Raw genomic sequence first — 19,178 nt, forward strand, 5'->3', positions numbered from 1 at the left:
ATGTGTGAACTCTAGTCTCTTTGTTGTTGTTGTTCAGTCGTTCAGTCGTGTCCGACTCTTCGTGACCCCATGGACCATAGCACGCCAGGCCTTCCTGTCCTGCGCTCTCTCCTGGAGCATGCTCAAGTTCATACTCATTGCATCGGTGATGCTATCTAGCCATCTCATCCTCTGCCGTCCCTTTCTCCTTTTGCCTTCAGTCTTTCCCAGCATCAGGGTCTTTTCCAGAGAGTTTTCTCTTTGCATTAGGTGGCCAAAATATTTGAGCTTCAGCTTCAATATCTGTCCTTCCAATGAGCACTCAGGGTTGATTTCCTTTAGGATTGACTGATTTGACCTCCTTGCAGTCCAGGGCACTCGTAAGAGTCTTCTCCAGCACCACAGTTCGAAAGCATCAATTCTTCGGCGCTCAGCCTTCCTTATAGTCCAGCTCTCACAGCCATATGTTACTACTGGGAAAACCATAGCTTTGATTAGACGGACCTTTGTCGGCAAGGTGATGTCTCCGCTTCTTACTATGCTGTCTAGGTTTGCCATAGCTTTCCTCCCAAGGAGCAAGCGTCTTTTAATTTCATGGCTACAGTCACCGTCTGCGGTGATCTTGGAGCCCAAGAAAGTAAAATCTGTCACTGCTTCCATTTCTTCCCCTTCTATATGCCAGCCAGATGCCATGATCTTCGTTTTTTTAATGTTGAGTTTCAAACCAGCTTTTGCACTCTCCTCTTTCACCCTCAACAAGAGGCTCTTGAGATCCTCTTTGCTTTCTGCCATTAGGGTGGTATCGTCTGCATATCGGAGGTTGTTGATAATTCTCCCGGCAATCTTAATTCCGACCTCTGATTCATCCAACCCGGCGTTTCTCGTGATGTATTCTGCATATAAGTTAAATAAGCAGGGTGACGATATGCAGCCTTGTCGTACTCCTTTCCCAATTTTGAACCACTCGGTTGTTCCATGTCTGGTTCTTACTGTTGCTTCTTGACCCTTGTACAGGTTTCTCAGGAGACAGGTAAGGTGGTCTGGTACTCCCATCACCTTAAGAATTTGCCACAGTTTGTTGTGATCCACACAATCAAAGGCTTTAGCATAGTCAATGAAGCAGAAATAGACGTTTTTCTGGAATTCTCTTGCTTTCTCCATGATGCAGCGAATGTTGGCGATTTGATCTCTAGTTCCTCTGCCTCTTCGAAACCCAGCTTGTACTTCCAGTAGTTCTCGGTTCGCATACTGCTGAAGCCTAGCTTGTAGGATTTTGAGCATCACCTTGCTGGCATGTGAAATGAGCGCAATTGTGCGGTAGTTTGAACACTCTTTGGCGTTGCCCTTCTTTGGAATTGGAATGTAAACTGACCTTTTCCAGTCTTGCGGCCACTGTTGAGTGTTCCAAATTTGTTGGCATATTGAGTGCAGCACTTTAACAGCATCATCTTTTAGGATTTTAAATAGCTCGGCTGGAAGACTGTCATCTCCACTAGCTTTGTTGTTAGTAATGCTTCCTAAGGCCCACTTGACACAGGGCTTTTTCACATTCACAGTAAAGCATGCAAGTTTGCTGTCTAGTATGGTGGGGCCTCATCCAATCCAGAGAAAGTTAGGTCCCATTAAATTGGGCATGTAACCTGCCCCTATGAAGGTTTACTGAGAAGTATATTGAATATAACATGCTTTATGCAAGTGGGCATAGGATTTCAGCCTTAAACATACAAGTAAGTATTCTAGTCCCATTTATTTCCCTGAGGCTTGAGCATACCTAGCATTTTCTGTATTGCCCCTATTGTGATTTTTTTTTTTACAGAACAGAAGTATTTATATAAGCTTTGATTCTAAGTTAACTATTAATTTCATGTGAGAACAGCTTAAAATAAACTAATTGCATTGATCTAAAATATGTAAAGTCTCTAAGCCTCTCTTCTGGTTTTCCTTCAACAGTGAGAGAAATTGATGGATTTTGTTTTGTTTAAAAATTTGTTTTTCTCCCCCCGTCCCCTGTACAGGGAGGAGACCTTTTTGATGCTATCACATCCTCAACAAAATACACAGAGCGTGATGGAAGTGCAATGGTCTACAATCTAGCCAGTGCACTGAAATATCTCCATGGTCTAAGTATTGTACACAGAGACATCAAGCCAGAAAATCTCCTGGTATGTTGCTTGTTTTCACTTGGTTCCTGTCATTTTCCTACCTCTCTTCCACATTAATGTAAATGTATGCATGTATATAAGTGTTAAGAAGCAATCAAGGATGTAGAGAAACATGAATAAAATAACTGTATGCTTAAACCCAGTCTGTTTTCATGAAATATTAATAGCCTTGGGTCACATGCCTCTCTTTAATATTTCTAAATCCTTATTTACATTTTGATTGCTGATTGTGTCTTGGGTAAGCAGGATTTCTTTTCTTTTAGGAATGAATACTTTAAATGAAAAAAAAGTTATTTGTAAGAACAGGCTGGCATTAACAAATGCTTCTAAATAGTTCAGGATTTTCTGATTTATTTTAGAGACTTGCACCATGCTATTCAATTGAAATTTCCAAAGCAGCATTCAAAACAAAACATAAAATCAAAACCATTTAAAAACATGCAAAATGAGCAGAAAACACTAAAACATCACAGAAACGCTACCAGACTTCAGAACTACAATCAGTCAATTGAAGTCCTAGTGAAGTCATACCTTGGCACCTTGGCACCTAAAGCTAAGCAAAGTAGATACCAGGCGAGCTGTTGGTGGGGAGACAATTCCTAATCAGACCCTTTCAGTGGTGTGCATTCTCCAGCTACCACCCTCCTAACCTCTAATGTGAGGGGCACTCTTATGCAGGTTCATGTGGAAGAAGTAATCCTTCATGTTCTTAGGGTATTGCTTACTACTTTCTTAGCTATGTACTCTGTGGATGTTTAAGTTGTCCTTGAAAGACATAATTAGAGATATGCTGTTGCCATTCCTGTGGTCTCTTCAGCACCAGATGAAGACGTTCTGTTCACCCAGACCTTTTAAATAGTTCATGGAGCCTCTCATTTTTAAAATATGTGTGTTTAACAAGCCTTTGATAGGATAACATTTCTAATAAATGTGTGCTTAATTTTTTAAAAGTTGTTTAATGCTTGCATAGTGATTAAGTAATAAAGTTGGACTCGAACACAAGCAAACGTGAAGTGCTAGTACTTGCACTTATTTACTTTCTTGAAATTGTCTTATTTTTGGTCTCCTTTTTATAAACAAGTTTTCATATATGCAGAATATTTGTGAAGACTTCACTAAATCCGGTTGCCACTCTTGCCTACTGGCGATTGTGATGAGCAGTTAGCCTTCCTCCCAACTTTGAAGAGATGGGAATTCGAGGCAGTTGCACAGTGATTCCTTTCCCCTCCTCAGCTCCAAAGTTGGGAAGAAGGCTAGGGATTGTTTGGCAGGCAACAGAACCCAACAAGGTGCAGTCCTTTAACCTTATGTCTGGCCTTTGCCAAGGGAGAGAAGGAGGGGGGAGCTGGAAACTACATTTTTTAAAAAAATTCATTTCTATACCACCCAATAGCCGAAGCTCTCTGGGCAGTTCACAATAAAACCAAAAAGCACACAGTAAAACAATATAAAATATACGAACATTAAAACCACAATATAATAATACAGCCAGAATAAAACCAGAGTAAAAACGAAAAAATTTGGCTTGGCCAGCAAAGCCTGCTAAAAATTGTGCACTCCTGATTTTGTGAACATAATATATCATTTCAGTAATGTCCCTAGTACAAAAAAAATGCTCTTTTACTGTACAATGAAGCAAATTTCAGTGTGAAGACTACAATGTTTATGCTTAATTTATTTTAATTTATTTTATTTTATTTATTTCATTTCTCTGCCGCCCAATAGCCGAAGCTCTCTGGGTGGTTCACAAAAATTAAAACCAAAGAGCTAATTTATTTTGCTAAGTGGAACTTCCAGCAAGCAAGAACTAGCTGTGTACTCAGTTGCGGTGGCAGGCTATGATTCACTAATGTTGATCCTGTCTACTTTAAAATAATAACAGTGACATCAGGAACTTAAGTGAGATGAAGCTCTTGGGCTAATCTGACACTTTAAGCTCTCATTAGTAATCAAATCAGGTATAAATAGGGACAGATGTACTTTTCCCTTAGAAAGCCTAAAGAGATTACTTGACAGATGCCATAACTGGCATTGACTTGCATGCTGAGATGATAGAATAGTTCTCAATGTAAATGATTCCATATCTTACAAATACATTTAATTGATGGATATAAGGTCAGCCACTTGCCTGATTTGCATTCATTTTAATAATTCTCATTGCAATGTGCAAAAAGCATAATGGATGGCAGATACATTCTGTCAGGAATCGTGAGAGATTTTGTTGCAGCTGTGAGCTACCACAATGCATTATGTGGTTGGTTGCTTTATGCCATTTCTAAATTGCCTTTCTACTAATAATTGGCCCCAAGAATGATGGACCACTAGAAAAATCAACAGTAAAATGAGTTAAACCAGATAATAAATTATGGGTTTTTTTAGCAAATAAGGTGGTATATAAATGCTAATGATAAATTAAAAAATGAAGATCAACAATCCAATGGTCATGAAATTACAATAATTTTAAAACTAAACATCAATAATCTCTTCTAGTTAAATAAAAAAGCATTAACTAATCCTCTAAAGCCAAGAAATGAAGAAGCCTGATTGACTTCTCTGGGGAGAGTTAGGAAACCTTTTCACGAAGTAAGGTAGCTCTTCCAATGAATATTAAATGCCAATTTGATTATTTGTGGTTTTACAGTGAGCTGTTATAAGTATATGTTATGAAACCTTTCAGGGTAGAAGGCATTTTGAGCAAGTCACAGCACTTCATATTTTAGAGATGTAGTTGATCTAAAAAGTGCAGATTGAAACTGTGTGTGCATGACTATATACAGAGTGGCCCAAAAGTAGGTATTCAGTATAGTTTATTTGCATTTTATTACATTGCTAATTACATTTACATTTGTTGAACACTGTTTAATCTTGTAAGAAATGTATTCCATCAACGTTGCAACATTCCTCAAACCTGTCCAGAACACAGTGACACACAGTATGACACAAATTCCGGTCCACGTCAATGTCCATAAATGCTTCCGAGATGAACTCTTTTAATTCGTCCACTGTGGGGGATTCCTCTCAAAAACCTTATTCTTTACTACGCCCCCCCAAAAAGAAGTCCATTGGTGTTAAGTCGGGTGAACGTGGCAGCCATTCAATGCTGCCGCGTCGTCCAGTCCAATGCTGTGGGAAGGTGTTGTCAAGATAGTCCCTTACTGCAAAAGCATAAAGCTCCCCCTCCCATCAACATTCTAAACAACTGTATACCTACTTTTGGGCCACCTGGTATTTTACCTTTAAAAAAAAACCTTAAGGAAAAGCATTCTCTGACTATCTAGTTCAGAGATACATAATGTAAGAGCTGTATCCTGCTTTCCCATACTTGATTCACAAAGGCTTCCCTGTCTCTTCCTCTGATTCTTAGTCATCCATTTTGTAACCAAGCTGGACTGTTCATAATCATATATATGTATGTATGTATGTATGTATGTATATATATACGCACGCGCACACACACACACATGCTTAAATAGGCAGCTGATTTCCATAGGCTTTCCCACACATTTTGCTGAACTGACTTCTTCACATCCTCTTTTGGTTTTGTCTTTCTTAATGCCACTTTTTACAAACAGATACAAATAATTTGCTTTTACAGTTACCTGCTACCAGCCCTTAATAATAGTGCACCAAAGAGAAGAGTCTGGTATAGTTTGCCTCTATAGCCCTATTTATGCATTTGGGCGAATACATGTGGGCTTAAAGTGAGGAGGTGAGCACGGCCCACCCATAAGCCCTGCTCCCAATGTCCCCATGCACACTGGCTCTGAATGCACAAAGGTCTGAAGGGGGATTCTAAGTGCTGAATGCACTTAGAAGACCTCTTGTGATCGGGAACAGGCTTTATCAGGTTCCAGTCATGGGGATGATTTTAAGTGTGTTCAGCTGAACATGCTTAGAATCCCCCTTCAGACCTTCTCACTAAATGCACAAAGGTCAAAAGTGGGTCACTCACAGGGATATTGGGGGCAAAGGTTACATTTGCACGCCCTCTTCACTTCAAGCTGTCACTCATTCACCTGACCACATGAATAGAGCTTACGTCTTGTCACTTTGTGTTCATGCTCTTTCAGACTGAAGATTTTACAATGCACAAAGAAATATGATGTTGTTCAGTCATCAAGTTGTGTCCGACTCTTCGTGACCCCATGGACCATAGCACACCAGGCCTTTCTGTCCTCCACTCTATCCCGGAGTGATAAATATATGGATTCCTGCATCAAGCAGGGGGTTGGACTTGATGGTCTTGTAGGCCCCTTCCAACCCTACTATTCTATGATTCTATATTTGTCTCATATCTGTGCAGATGGGCACCTGATTTTTTGGTGATGGCTCCACCCAAATTGTCAAGATAGATTGCTTCTTTCTGCTGCAATAGGACAAACCACTGTTTCTCCTGCAGCCAAAGCAGATTTTTAGGATCAGGCTACTTAAATTGAGAAAACAAGTGTTTGGAACTTTGGTATGGTCTTCACTGACTCTTTCCCCCTCTCCCCAGGTCTGTGAGTATCCAGATGGGACAAAGTCCTTGAAGCTAGGAGACTTTGGATTAGCCACTGTGGTTGAAGGACCTCTCTATACAGTATGTGGCACACCAACTTATGTGGCTCCAGAAATCATTGCAGAGACAGGGTGAGAATACTTTATTAAATTGGGTTTTCTTTGTTGTGTTTGGTGCAGGAAATGTGTGTGTGTGTGTGTGCGCGCGCGCGCGCACTTAAAGAACAATTACATCTTGGTTGTGCGTGTCTTTCTGAACACAATCCATTTTTAAATCAATTTCATTTATTGTAACGTCCTGGATAAATGGTAGTGTGTTTACATAGGGATGGTTCAGATGTTATACAATTGTGAAGCTGGTTTCTAAGGCTCACACAAAACAGGTTTGTTGGTTTACATGACAAGCTACGGTTTACTAAAAACCTGCAAGTTATTAATCAAGTAGGATTTGTGAGGAAGGGGGAGATGGAAAAAAAGGAGTTTCTCAGCACAGGGCTCGGGCATGTAACACCAAACCATGATTTGGCATTATATCTGAACCAATCCATAGAGTTTGTTGACATAGTATAATATACAATACGTGGTGACTTTGAGAATTAGAGATATGGGCAATGGACATTTTGCTATATTCCGTATAATAAAATTTGCTACTAGATATGAGCATTTCATCTCAATGTGAACTTTAATGACTTCTAGGTAGATGGCAAGTTGTATCAAGCTTTGCCAGAAAACTGTGCCATTGTTGAGATGTTAAAAGTATATATTAAAAAGGCATACCTTGTTGAATGCATATGAACCTTAAACCTCCCCTTGACAAACACTATAGCATATGTATAAAGTATCTGAAGGAGCAATCCTATGCATGTTTAGACAGAAAAAAGGCCGACAATTCCCAGCATGCCCCAGCCGGCCATGGATTGTGCTCTTAAAGATGTAACACTTTCCCTCTCCCACCACGATCGTATACATACTTCTTTCTTTTTAACAGTTATGGCTTAAAGGTGGACATATGGGCTGCAGGTGTCATTACATACATACTGTTATGTGGGTTTCCACCATTTCGTAGGTAAGTAGTCTCAAATAACAATAGAAATTGTAAGTAAAGATTGGTGTGTTCCTCCCTACACATCGGTTGTAAAATTATAAATGTGTGTCCCTTCTTTTCCCTCTTTTAGCCAGCTAAATTATCCCCTTCATTCTTTCCTCACTGGTTCAGGTAGTTCTGATGCCTTTTAGTATTATGTGCCATCACTATATTCAGAAAAGAAATATTGATTATAGGGAGAAATGGGCAGATAATATTGTTTCTCAAGGGTAGGCAGGCAAGCTTTTGAGCGAGAAACTAGTTGCTTCCTTGTCCTCTTGTCCTTGAGAGTCTCATCCATCATTCAGTGTCTATTTGTTGCATTAAGCATGCAGGGTTTGCCCCCTAGTGTTAGGATCTGAACTAGCATGTCTTGTAACTGTAATCAGCATATGATTTTAGAACATCCACATATTTGATATGTCTTAAAATGCCCAATTTCAGTCACTATAGGCCTTTTGATGGTCACAGTGGATAGACCACTTGAGCCAGTTCAGACATTCATCAGACACAGGGCTTTAGAAATGCAAAATATTCATTCTTTCGCAAATGAATGTCTGAAATGGTCTTAAGTCACATGATAGATAGCCACCTACACTCCACCTAGCACAGTCCATTGATCTAGGGGAGCCAAAAATGTTTCCTTATATCCTGTAGGGCGTGGAGATTGGAAGACTTTATCAGTTCCAATGAGCAAACAAACTTGCTTAAAACATAAGTATCCATGAAAAGGCAACTGAAGTATTACAAATAAAAACTTACAGTGGTTCCTTCAGAATTGCTAACCTGTTCTAGATGCTTCCATCTTGAACTGTGAAGAAAGGCTTCATTCCCTCACAATCAGCTTTAAATTGTAGTAGAGGGTTTTATTTTATATTTGTCACCTATATTTACTATAGTTACCCATTGTAACAGACTGCCAGATGTGTACGGAGCATTGTGCCACAAGTTTAGAACCATTTGCATTACTATGGTCTAGCCTCTATGGTCAGTAGTAGAGATATTATATGTATGCAAACTGGAGTTCTCTGGAGCCTTTCTTCAATGGGAAACAGGTAGAAATCTTTCTCTTCTGTGCAGTTATTCTCTTTATTCATATGGCTCAAATAAAGTCCAAAGTTATATAAGACTGAAAACTAGGGCACGCTGCTGCATATCTAATTAACATTGTTCTTTTAGCTTTCACAAATTGCTGTTAGAATCACCTTTTTCCTGCTTGGTCTTGATCCACAGTGAGAATAATGTCCAAGAAGATCTCTTTGATCAGATCCTGGTTGGAAAGCTAGAATTTCCTTCTCCATACTGGGATAACATCACTGACTCTGCTAAGGTACCAGAATGTATTGATGTTATTACGGTTGAAAGTATGAAAGCATTTTTCATAAAGCCATACTAACTCTCCTACTGTAAATCCTGCAGAGAACATGGGACACCAGAGCCATTGTTTGGAAAATGTTGATTCCACAACACCTAATCTTCATGCACTTTCTTTTCATTTCGAAACTAGTATTATATATACAATGTTTTGCATCAGTTTACTGTTGTGGATTATGCTTAGACTTCATTCTTTCACAGTTTAAGTAACTTTTCTTTTTCTGATGCACATGCATTGCTTTTGCTTGTTACTCATGAAAAAGAGAGTGGTAATCGTCATGGGAGCAAAAAAGAGTAGATTTGTACCTGTCCTACTTTTTACTTTAAGGATTTATAGCTGTACTTTGTGACGGATTATACAAATACAATACAAAACCATGAACTGTCTTGTGGTCAGGTGGCCAAGAGAGATGATGAGAGAACTTTATGTATTTATTTATTTTATTAAAATATTTTTAAACTGCCCTTCATCATTGCAGATCCTGGGGCAAAGTTCAACATTATAACACAACATACAATACTACAATGAATATAATCATAACCAAGCAAGGAAGACTGCATAGATAAAACATATGAACCAGGTCAAATTAAAATGGCCAAGCAAAGAACAGTTTTTTGAGACAGCACCAAAATGATTGCATTGTTTACACTTGACACACCTCCATGGGGAGGTTATAGTCTCCACGTCAGGGTAAAATCAGAGCTCCTCAACAGAGAAGGCTCTCTCCCTTGCTGTCACCCAATGTACTCAAGGTATTTGAAGAAGAGTCTTCCCTGATGATCTTAGGTCACAGGCCAGCTGATATAGGGAGAGGCCCATTTAGGGGCTTAAAGGCAGACACCAGCACCTTGAGTTAGGCCTTTCAGAACTGATGTAATATGATTCCATTTGGCTGTACCAGTTCTGGAAGCTGCATTCTCCACTAGCTGAATCTTCTGAGTCCTCTTCAAGGGCAGCCTAATATGCAATACATGAAAGTAATCCAAATTACCAGATACGGAGCCACTGTGGTCAGACTATCATTGTCCAAGAATGATTGTAGCTAGTGAATGAGTTGAAGCTGCTAAAAGGCACTTCTAGCCACTGAGGCTACTCGAGCCTTGAGTGACAAAGATGGATCAAGCAATGCAGCTGCTCCTTCAAGGGAGGTACAGCCACATCTAGAACAGGCTGCACACCCAGTTCCTGAACTTACAAACCACCTACCTACACAGGCCTCTTGTCTTCTCAGGATTCAGCTTCAGTTTCTTGGACCTCATCCAGCCCATTATTTTTGTTCAGCACCTGTACAGTCTCACTTGACTCAGATGATAAAAAGAAATAGAACTGGGTGTCATCAGCATATAGATGACACCTCACTCCAAATCCCCAGTGGCTTTATATGTATGTTAAAGAGTATGGGGAAGTAAAATGGAGGCATGGGAGTGTACAGGCAGCAATATGTTTTTAAAAGGGAGGGAGGATGGATGAATTTGAGGCATACTGTTGTTCACTTAACATGCTTCCTTCAGTAGCTGTATACTTTTTCTCTTCTATACTGAAATGAACAGCCAAGAGTAATTCTGCAAAAGAAAAAACTTTTAAGTGGCACACATATTTACTGATAATCTTGATTGATGCAGGATCCTTAAGAGACTACTGATGGAGGGAATGTACACTCAAAGTCTAGAAGGTGTGAATCATAAAAAAAATCCCTGGCAAAAGCAACCTCCCATTTTAATAGGACTATATTATATGTTCTATATTATATGTTTTATATTATAGGAATATTATATTATTCCCCTTTTTTTAACTTTTCAGGAGTTAATTAGTCTGATGTTACAGGTAAATGTGGAAGCACGATATACAGCAGCTCAGATTCTAAACCACCCCTGGGTGTCGGTGAGTAAAAGACTTTCTTGTACTTACTTCTAAATAAAATTAATTCTGAAGAAGGTCACCTTCTGAAGTGTTCAGCACTAACTGAAATACAGTTTGAGAGATCCAGCAAATATCCAAACTTTATGTTGCTGCTCTTAAGCATAATCTGTGATTTTTTTTTTTAACGTTTAAAAAGGCTGTTGCACAGGAAAGCTGCATGGGCTGTATTTGCTGACAACAGAAATGGCATGGGTGGCTGTAGGGACTTTTTTTTTAACACATCTGAAATTTCTATCAGTGTTGTGACTATGAGAGAATTTTAGTTCTGTATATATGCTTTCAGCGAGGAGGAAACTTGGCCAGCTCAGCACACGTGATCAAGCATAGGTCCGCATCAGTTATCAGCACAGTCAGTCCTGACAGTGCCTCTTGACTTGTTGAATGGGAAAAGAGAAATGAGTGTCTCAATTCAGGTCCTACACAATGGGTGCAGAGTGGAAAATCTGTTAAGCAATTTACATGTAGTGAAAGATCACTGAACCCTTGGTGCTTTATTTGTGTGTGTTGAAACCAATTTTGGTTCATTGCTGTCCCTGGATTGGGACAGTTTTTAAATAGCGGTGTGCAAGCTTCAGATTTCCAAAGCATGGCAGCCATTCTGTGCTATTGCTATCTTGTGCAACCCCTAACACCACAGCATCCTCTAGTGGTCAGAGTTGATATTGCTTTTACTTGTTCTTCCTTATTCCCCACAATCATCACTTTGAATTCCACTGCCCCAGATACATCCCACGTTATGCAAATGACCCCAGGCTCATCCCACAAAAGGCTGGACAAATGAAACTTCCAAGGCACCAATGAAAAAACACATGGCTTAGTCTTTGTTGTTAGGACACTGTCCAGTTGCAAAAGACAATGCCTTCCCCCGCCCTTTCCATTTTCCTCTAGGGGGGCAAGGGGGAGGGGGCCTGTGCAATTGGGTTGAATTCCCCATCCCCTCCTCTCCATGGCACCCTCTCCAGATCCCTGGAAATGCTCCATAGAGGGTCCAGAGACCCTGCTGAATGGGGCAATCTGTAATGTGGGCATGGGGAGGGTTGATCTCCCAAAATTAGGTGGAAGCACTTTCCGTGACTGGGGCCCGTTCAGTCATCCTGGATAATAACATAGGAAGAGCCATTGTGGATCAGACGAAGGGTCCATCTAGTCCAGAATTCTGTTCGCACAGTGGCCAACCAGCTGCCCATGGGAAACCCACAAGCAGGAGATGAATGCAACGGCACCCTCCCATGCATGTTCCCCTGGAACTGATGTACATAGGCTTACTGCCTCTGATTACTAGAGGTAGCATAGAGGCATCAGGACTAGTAGCCATTGATAGCCTTCTCCTCCAGGAATTTGTCTAACTCCCTTTTCAAGCCATCTAAATTGGTGGATCCAACTCAAGGTATCATAGCATTTTTAAATGTAACGTCATGATGCTGTCCAAAACCTTCATTAGTTTAGATATAATCACTGAGCATGATTTAGCTGAAGTTAAGCATGTGCTTTATTGCACTGAAATCAGTAGGTCTAAAAAGACTAAAAGGACTCTCCCATTGCAACCAACAGAGTCTAAACATGCTTAATTATGGCTGAATCGTGCCTTGAGATTCCTACTTCTGTATTATATATGGCAGGCAGCTCATTTTATTGAAGATTTTTGTGTACAGGCTAACTTCCTGTCCCACTTCAACAACAATTAGCTGTATTGTTTTGCTCAGTGGTAAAATGTGTTATCTTTTCTTTTTTACAAAGGACGATGCCTCCCAGGAGAATAATATGCAAGCTGAAGTAACAGGTAAATTAAAGCAGCACTTTAACAACACGCTACCCAAACAGAATAACCCAACCGCGGGAGTTTCTGTCATCATGGTAAGCAAGTGCATTATTTCCATTAATTATTGTACTAATCTACTATTACCTAGCTTTTTTTCTCCTTTGGGAATGGCAATTGTGAAATTCTTCCATTTAAAAATAACAGCGCACATTTATGGTTGTGTCTATTTTCCCCTGTACATTGGTTGCATTTTTAAGAACAATTCTTTAAAGGGAGTTGCCAAAATTTCTCTTCATGTTGAGAATTTCTGTTTTTAATATTGTGTTGAGAGAATTCTGTTTTTAAATTAACTGCTTTAAAGCAAGCAGTTCTGTACTGTGTAAGTCATCAGGAATCATTCAGCGTAGTCACATAGAACTTTTAACCCTTACATCTCTGCTATAAAGAATTTTAGTCTCATGAAATACAGCCTTTTGGCAATGAAGTTCTTAAAGATGCTATTTATGTTAGCAGTCAGTTTTTGTTTGCACTGCTTTACTAATGTTCATCACCAATAAGCATTGCCATGTCAACAGGGCAGCCAAAGTAATTTTAGGTTGAGGAAAAAAATGTAGAATTTGTGTAAACAATTATTATGTTGCTTTACTCTCTTGCTCCTTACCTCTTATCGATATGTATATAAACAAATGTGTGATTGCTTTAAAAGTAGCATTTTGTTTTAGTATGAAATACAAGAGTAGAAGAAAAATAATTTTAGGCTGATGCTCTTGCTTGCATTTCATTTGACAGTTTGACTTGACACTCTGAGGGACCTCAGAACTCAGTATTGGTATTTTTGAGACTATGGATAAACCTGAAGCAGAAACCTGGTATAAAATACATTATTAATAGAGTGGTTTTGAATTCTAACTCAACTGCTCGCAAATTTGCACGTCCTTTAAGCTTGCCTCCAGTCTTCAATATAATGCAGCTTCTGGCTTCTTAGTGGTGTGGAGTTTTCTAATTCTCAGACCTGATGGTTTGGCTTCTAGCTAATGAAGCACATCCTATATGCTAGTTATTTTAATTCCCATTTTTCTCTACCATATTTCATTCCCTGATAATGTCAGGCTGTTTGCTAAGTTGTATTGAACTAGGAGCTATGTTTTAGTGAACTTGGTGGAACTTATTTCTGAGTAAACATGTGTAGGGGCAGGCTGTTCAGTAATTAGAAGAACTTGGATAGTTTTGACTGTAGTCAATTGCTGCATTAATTTAAATGGGTAGCAAGAAAACAGGAACATTTTATTAGGAAACCACCAATCAAATTTCATAGATGTTCAAGACCTACCTTCTCCTAAGCTGAATATCACACAATATAATCCCAGGTAGGCTTCCCATTATAGGAAGTGACGGTGAGCTGCATTTCCTCTGTTCATGTCTCCATGATGACATGTGAAAGAGGAATTTGGATTTCTCTCTTGTAGTGAGATGTATGTTCTCCTAACCAAGGGATAGCTTGCTCATCTTTGCCGGTGGGGGAATGGGGGAGCAATGCATAAATTCCCTTATCTCACCCAACCATAGATGAGCAAGTATGACTCACATGCACATCCCCTTTTGGGTTTCCTGCTAATGTGCAGAGATGTCCCCAATACTACTACCAGCTTTCTAGCTTTCTGATTTTATTACCCACTGCTCTATATGAAGTGGCCACAAGTGTGAGTGGCCATTTCTGGATGCTTGTGTAAGAAATAATGGAACATAGGATGTAATAGAGACCAAGGGATATATCAGAATGAAGTCTTCGTTACCTTTACTTTTGGTGCTTATTTTTAATTTCCTTATTGTTACTAAACACTATGATGTTTTCAGGGCAATTGGGAAAGAAAAGTTTAGGCTAAGAGCATGAAATATGCAGTATAATAAAGATTAGTTTCACAATTGTTTGGTGAGCATCCATTTCCTGTCTCCAAACTCATTCAGATTAATGTCTTAATTAATTCAAATTCATTTTCAACTTTGTATCACAAAACACTCCTATCTGAAAGTTTGTGCTAAGGCGGACAAGGCCCTCACGTGGTAGAAGAATGGAATAGCATTTTTTTTAAAGGTGGTTTGCTGTTTTCCTCTTGTGATTTAACCAGCCTCTTGCCCCAGGCATTGCATTGTCATTCATTGAAATAGCTTTAGTGCTGCTTTTTTTAATTTCAGAATGGGGTTGTTTACATTTATAAATGTTGCAATGCTGTTGGTTTTGCTTCAAGTAAGTCTAGTGTCTGTCCCTTGCTTTCTTCTTTTGCTTCCTCTCCCAATGCCTGCATTGCTTTCCTCTGAGTAGGTCCAAGGCAATGGTATGTACTAATTACAGTGCTTTTTTGCCACATTAAAAAGTTCATTTTGAGTTTGAAAGAAAAGGAGAAGTAATCTAATAGCAGTCTGAGGTGGGGATGTCTGTCGAGTTATGCAGAAGAGGCACGTTACAGGTTTTCATTACATTTATATGTTTGCACCATTTGTACCATTTCAGCTATGCATGAGATTTTGTATCCTGTATATTACAGTGCAGATTCTTTTAAAAGTGGAACTTGAATTATGGACGTTTGACTTTTTTTTTTTTTTTTTAACAAAAAGGGAAGATGTGGCCCCTACAGAAGGGGAAGATATGGTTCTTGTGGGATTATCCTGCTACTAATTCATGATCGCTAGTCTCCATTACCACTACAAGCATAGTCTCATGAATATGCATTTCTGATGACATCCTCTAAAGTAGCTAGTGTTGGACCACACATTCACTTATTTGTGTTGAACCTGTGGTTAACTGGTGCAGCTTTATACATTCAGCAAAATTAAAGCTTTTCTGAACTGTATCAATTCAGGGTGTAAGTATGTGGGACAAGATTATATGTTTGAAATGCTCCCCCAATTGGGCTGGGGGAACCTCTTTACTTCTGATATGCTAATTTTGTTTAGGCAAAGGTCCATCTTAGCCTTCTTCCCCATAAACTAGTTCTGAATGTGCAGGGAGTTCCTTTAGTCATGGTTAATCAAGCGTATGCCACTTCCCTATCCAAAGCTTGAAACGGTATAGCCTGTGACACGTTTTACTATTCGATTCTGGTGACTTCCTTAAATGACATCCACAGCTCCACATTGTGTATGGAGTGGTGGCATTAAAAGACTATGCTGTACATACAAATTATAACTTCTCTGCCAATTTTCAGGAAAATCTCATTTCCATCTATTGCTAGATATTGCCAGTGTTTGCAAGTACGTTTAGATGCTTTCAAATAGCTGCATGAGCATTAAATATTAGGTGTTTAGGAGTTGAGTTATAAAGCTTGTTACACTTCATTAAAAGTTTCTGGTTTCTTTCTACCTCTTATACGAATTGCTTCAATTTCACTAAAGTAAACTCTTCCCAAAATGCACATGTTTGTGCAATCAGCCAGAATGAAGGCTAAAACCAGCTTGGTAATCCTAAAGAAGCCATAACTTTATTTAAGGGGCGTGTCCATGTAGCAAAGTTTGCAATACAAATTCTCAAGTATAATCACTTGACCAGGATCACAAGCCAGCATTTCCAGTGGGGGACACTATAGCGCTTAGGTCAAGGTACATCACTCTGCTTTAGGGGGAAAGGGACACCTCATAAAACTTGGTGTCTGCAGTCAACATTCCCTCTAATATAATGGTCACAGTAGCCATTTTAGAATCTAATAAAGGAAATACCTGATCCCAGAATCTAGAAGCTTCACTCCCTGTTTATTTATAACATTTTTATTTGGCGCTCCACATCTAAACAGATTCTGGAGTGGTTAACAATAAAAAAGAAAAAGAATAAAACACCATATTAAAAGGTTTTTAAAAACAGAGTAACAATAAAAGCTGTGGCTGGTCAATCAAGGAAGGCTTCTTGAAATAAAGATGTCTTCAGCAGGCGTCAGAAACAACACAATGTTGGTGCCTGCCTGACCTCCAGAGGCAGGGAGTTCCACAGAAAGGGGAGCCACCATGCTGAAGGCACTTCTCCTGGTGGACTCCAGTTGGGACATAGGTCCATGCGGAACCATCAGGAGCATTCCCTCTGATGACTTCAGTGACCAGGCACTGTGACCAGTGACCAGGTTGATAAAATAGAAGGCACTCTCTCAAATATCCCAACTGGTCCCAAGTTGTTTAGGGCTTTGTATGCACTAGCAGTAAAACAAACCTGGCTGGTAGCAAATAGGCAACCAGTGTAGTTCCCTTAGCGAGGGAGTTGCATGCTGAAAAGGAGCAGTTTCTGACAACAACTGAACTGCTGCATTCTGCACTAGCTTCGGCTTCCAGACCAGCTGTGGGGCTGCCTTAAGGGCAGCCCCACATAGAACACATTGCATTAAGCCAGTCTTAAGGTTACTAGTGCCTGTATCACTCTGGCCAAGCTATCCCTCTTCAGGAGAGGCCATAGCTAGTGAATTAGTAAAAAACCAGTAAAAGGCATTCCAAGCTGCCACTTGGGCCTCCAGAAACAGTGATGGATCTAGGAGTACCCCCAGACTACAAGCCTGATCATTCAAGGGGCATGCAGCTCCATCCTGAAGAGGCAATGAGCCTATCACCCAGAAACAGGAACCACTCACCCATAGGGCTTCCATCTTGCCAGGATTCAGCTTCATTTTATTGGCCCTCATCCAGCCCATCTTTGGGTCTAGGCACTGATCCAGGATTTGCACAGCCTCACCTGATTCAGATGTCACAAGGAGATAGTGCTGTGTGTCATCAGTATACTGATGGCACTCAGCTCCAAATCCTCTAATGACTACCCCCAGCGGCTTCATATGGATGTTGAACAACATTGGCCACAAGATGGTCACAAGATTGGCCCTGCAGAGCCCCATAGCTCAATTGGCAAGGGGCCAAGGAATGGTCACCCAAGGTTACTCTCTGAAATCAACCCTGCATGTAAGACCGAAAACCCTGTAACGCAGCGCCCAGCCCATAGATTCAACCCAGGAGGATTCCGTGGTCGATGCCCTTGAAAAAGACATTGAGACATTATGCCCTTGAAAAAGAATTTTTCACAATGCCAGTTGGTCAAGTAAAATTCTTTTCCTTCACCCTCAAAAGTTCAAACCACAGAGAATTAACAATAAAACAGGTTTTAAGGGAAGAAGAGATGAGGTGTGAATTGTTGAAACAACCCATATTGATTCCCCCATGAGATTCAATGGATAGATGAACCATGAGAAAATTCCTTCTTGGCTCTGAGAAGCAGCAGCAACTAATTTCAAATCTGCCTCATAGGCTTTAAGGGTGAGCAGTTTGCTGGCCCCCAACCCACTACAGGCCTAAATATACCAAGGTAACAAGGTCCTATAAAGTTGCACATCTTGCCCCTGCATGTAGCTGTTCGTCCAAGCAAATGACTGGATTACCGGAGTAGGCTAATCAGTGTGTGGAAGAAGATTCGACTTTGCAATGAATTTGCAATTAATAGCTTTGCAAAGCTATTGTGCACCTGCCACTTTGTGCCAGGAGGACAACCCAGGGGACCCAATGCCAAGTAGAATGTATTCTGCTTGTGCAAGCATTCCCCACTATGCCCAGATTGCTATGCAGCCTGATTTGAAAACTGCAAACACTAGCAAGGTCAGTAGCAATTCCTAATATCACAATGGCACATTCTCTACTAATGTGATTTCAGGAATCAATGGGAAAACATACTTGTCTGTGTGAGCTTTTACTTAAGAATGGCTGAGGCTGCTCACATGAACAAAAAAAAGTATTATGTGCACCACAAGCATTCTTATTTTAATAAGGTCAGTATTTCTGCAAGCATGCACATGTCCAGTTTCTTAACTGGAGTTTGACACAACAATAAAACCTTTGCTACTTTTATTATTCCTTTCCCCCACCCCCCAATAAAACTAGGAAGAGACACGTTCCATGAGTGGAGCTCCATTCGTGGAAGATGCATCTGCCCAATTTTTGGTGATCCCGCCACCATTCTTCTACACTACAGCCCACTCCATTCAGCAGGGTCCCCTAACTGTCTGTGCATCATTTTCAGGGGGCTGTAGTGGCTCCCGTGGGGAGAGGGTGGAGAAGTCCGCTTCTGCAAGCCCAGTTGCATGCTCCTGGATCAAACCCACTATATGTTACTGGTGTGGGACTGGACGCACATCTGGATTCAGAGATCCTTTTGCATTCTGAGTCCTGTTGAACTAGCTGAATATGTCTCGTTGCAAAGCCACATCAGGACCATCAGTTCCGTGCTATCGCTAGATCAGAGTCTGAGTAAGGTGTGTGTTTTGCCCATTTTTATTCTTTGCAACCATGCATGTGTGCTTTTTCCTCACCAGACTTGCAAATTAACCTTTTTGTTTTAAGAAATTCATTAAAATTGATCTCACTGGCATTACAATAGCATGCTTTTAA

At 40.2% G+C, this 19,178-nt stretch overlaps 1 protein-coding gene across 3 annotated transcripts in view; it reads left to right on the forward strand.

The window, feature by feature from the left end:
* The window catches only part of DCLK2 (doublecortin like kinase 2), a 126,938-nt gene that overhangs the window by 104,819 nt on the left and 2,941 nt on the right, over positions 1 to 19,178 (forward strand). For all 3 annotated transcript variants that reach the window (XM_084856253.1, XM_084856256.1, XM_084856254.1), the window contains 6 exons: positions 1,995 to 2,141; positions 6,637 to 6,770; positions 7,627 to 7,704; positions 8,956 to 9,052; positions 10,898 to 10,978; positions 12,755 to 12,871. In XM_084856253.1, coding sequence (XP_084712379.1) covers positions 1,995 to 2,141; positions 6,637 to 6,770; positions 7,627 to 7,704; positions 8,956 to 9,052; positions 10,898 to 10,978; positions 12,755 to 12,871 — 654 coding nt within the window. The remainder of the gene's footprint in view (positions 1 to 1,994; positions 2,142 to 6,636; positions 6,771 to 7,626; positions 7,705 to 8,955; positions 9,053 to 10,897; positions 10,979 to 12,754; positions 12,872 to 19,178) is intronic.

This window comes from Heloderma suspectum, chromosome 5 (assembly GCF_057233095.1).
Source record: "Heloderma suspectum isolate Gila_16-S chromosome 5, 16-S_ref, whole genome shotgun sequence".
In the NCBI taxonomy this organism is placed as follows: domain Eukaryota; kingdom Metazoa; phylum Chordata; class Lepidosauria; order Squamata; family Helodermatidae; genus Heloderma; species Heloderma suspectum.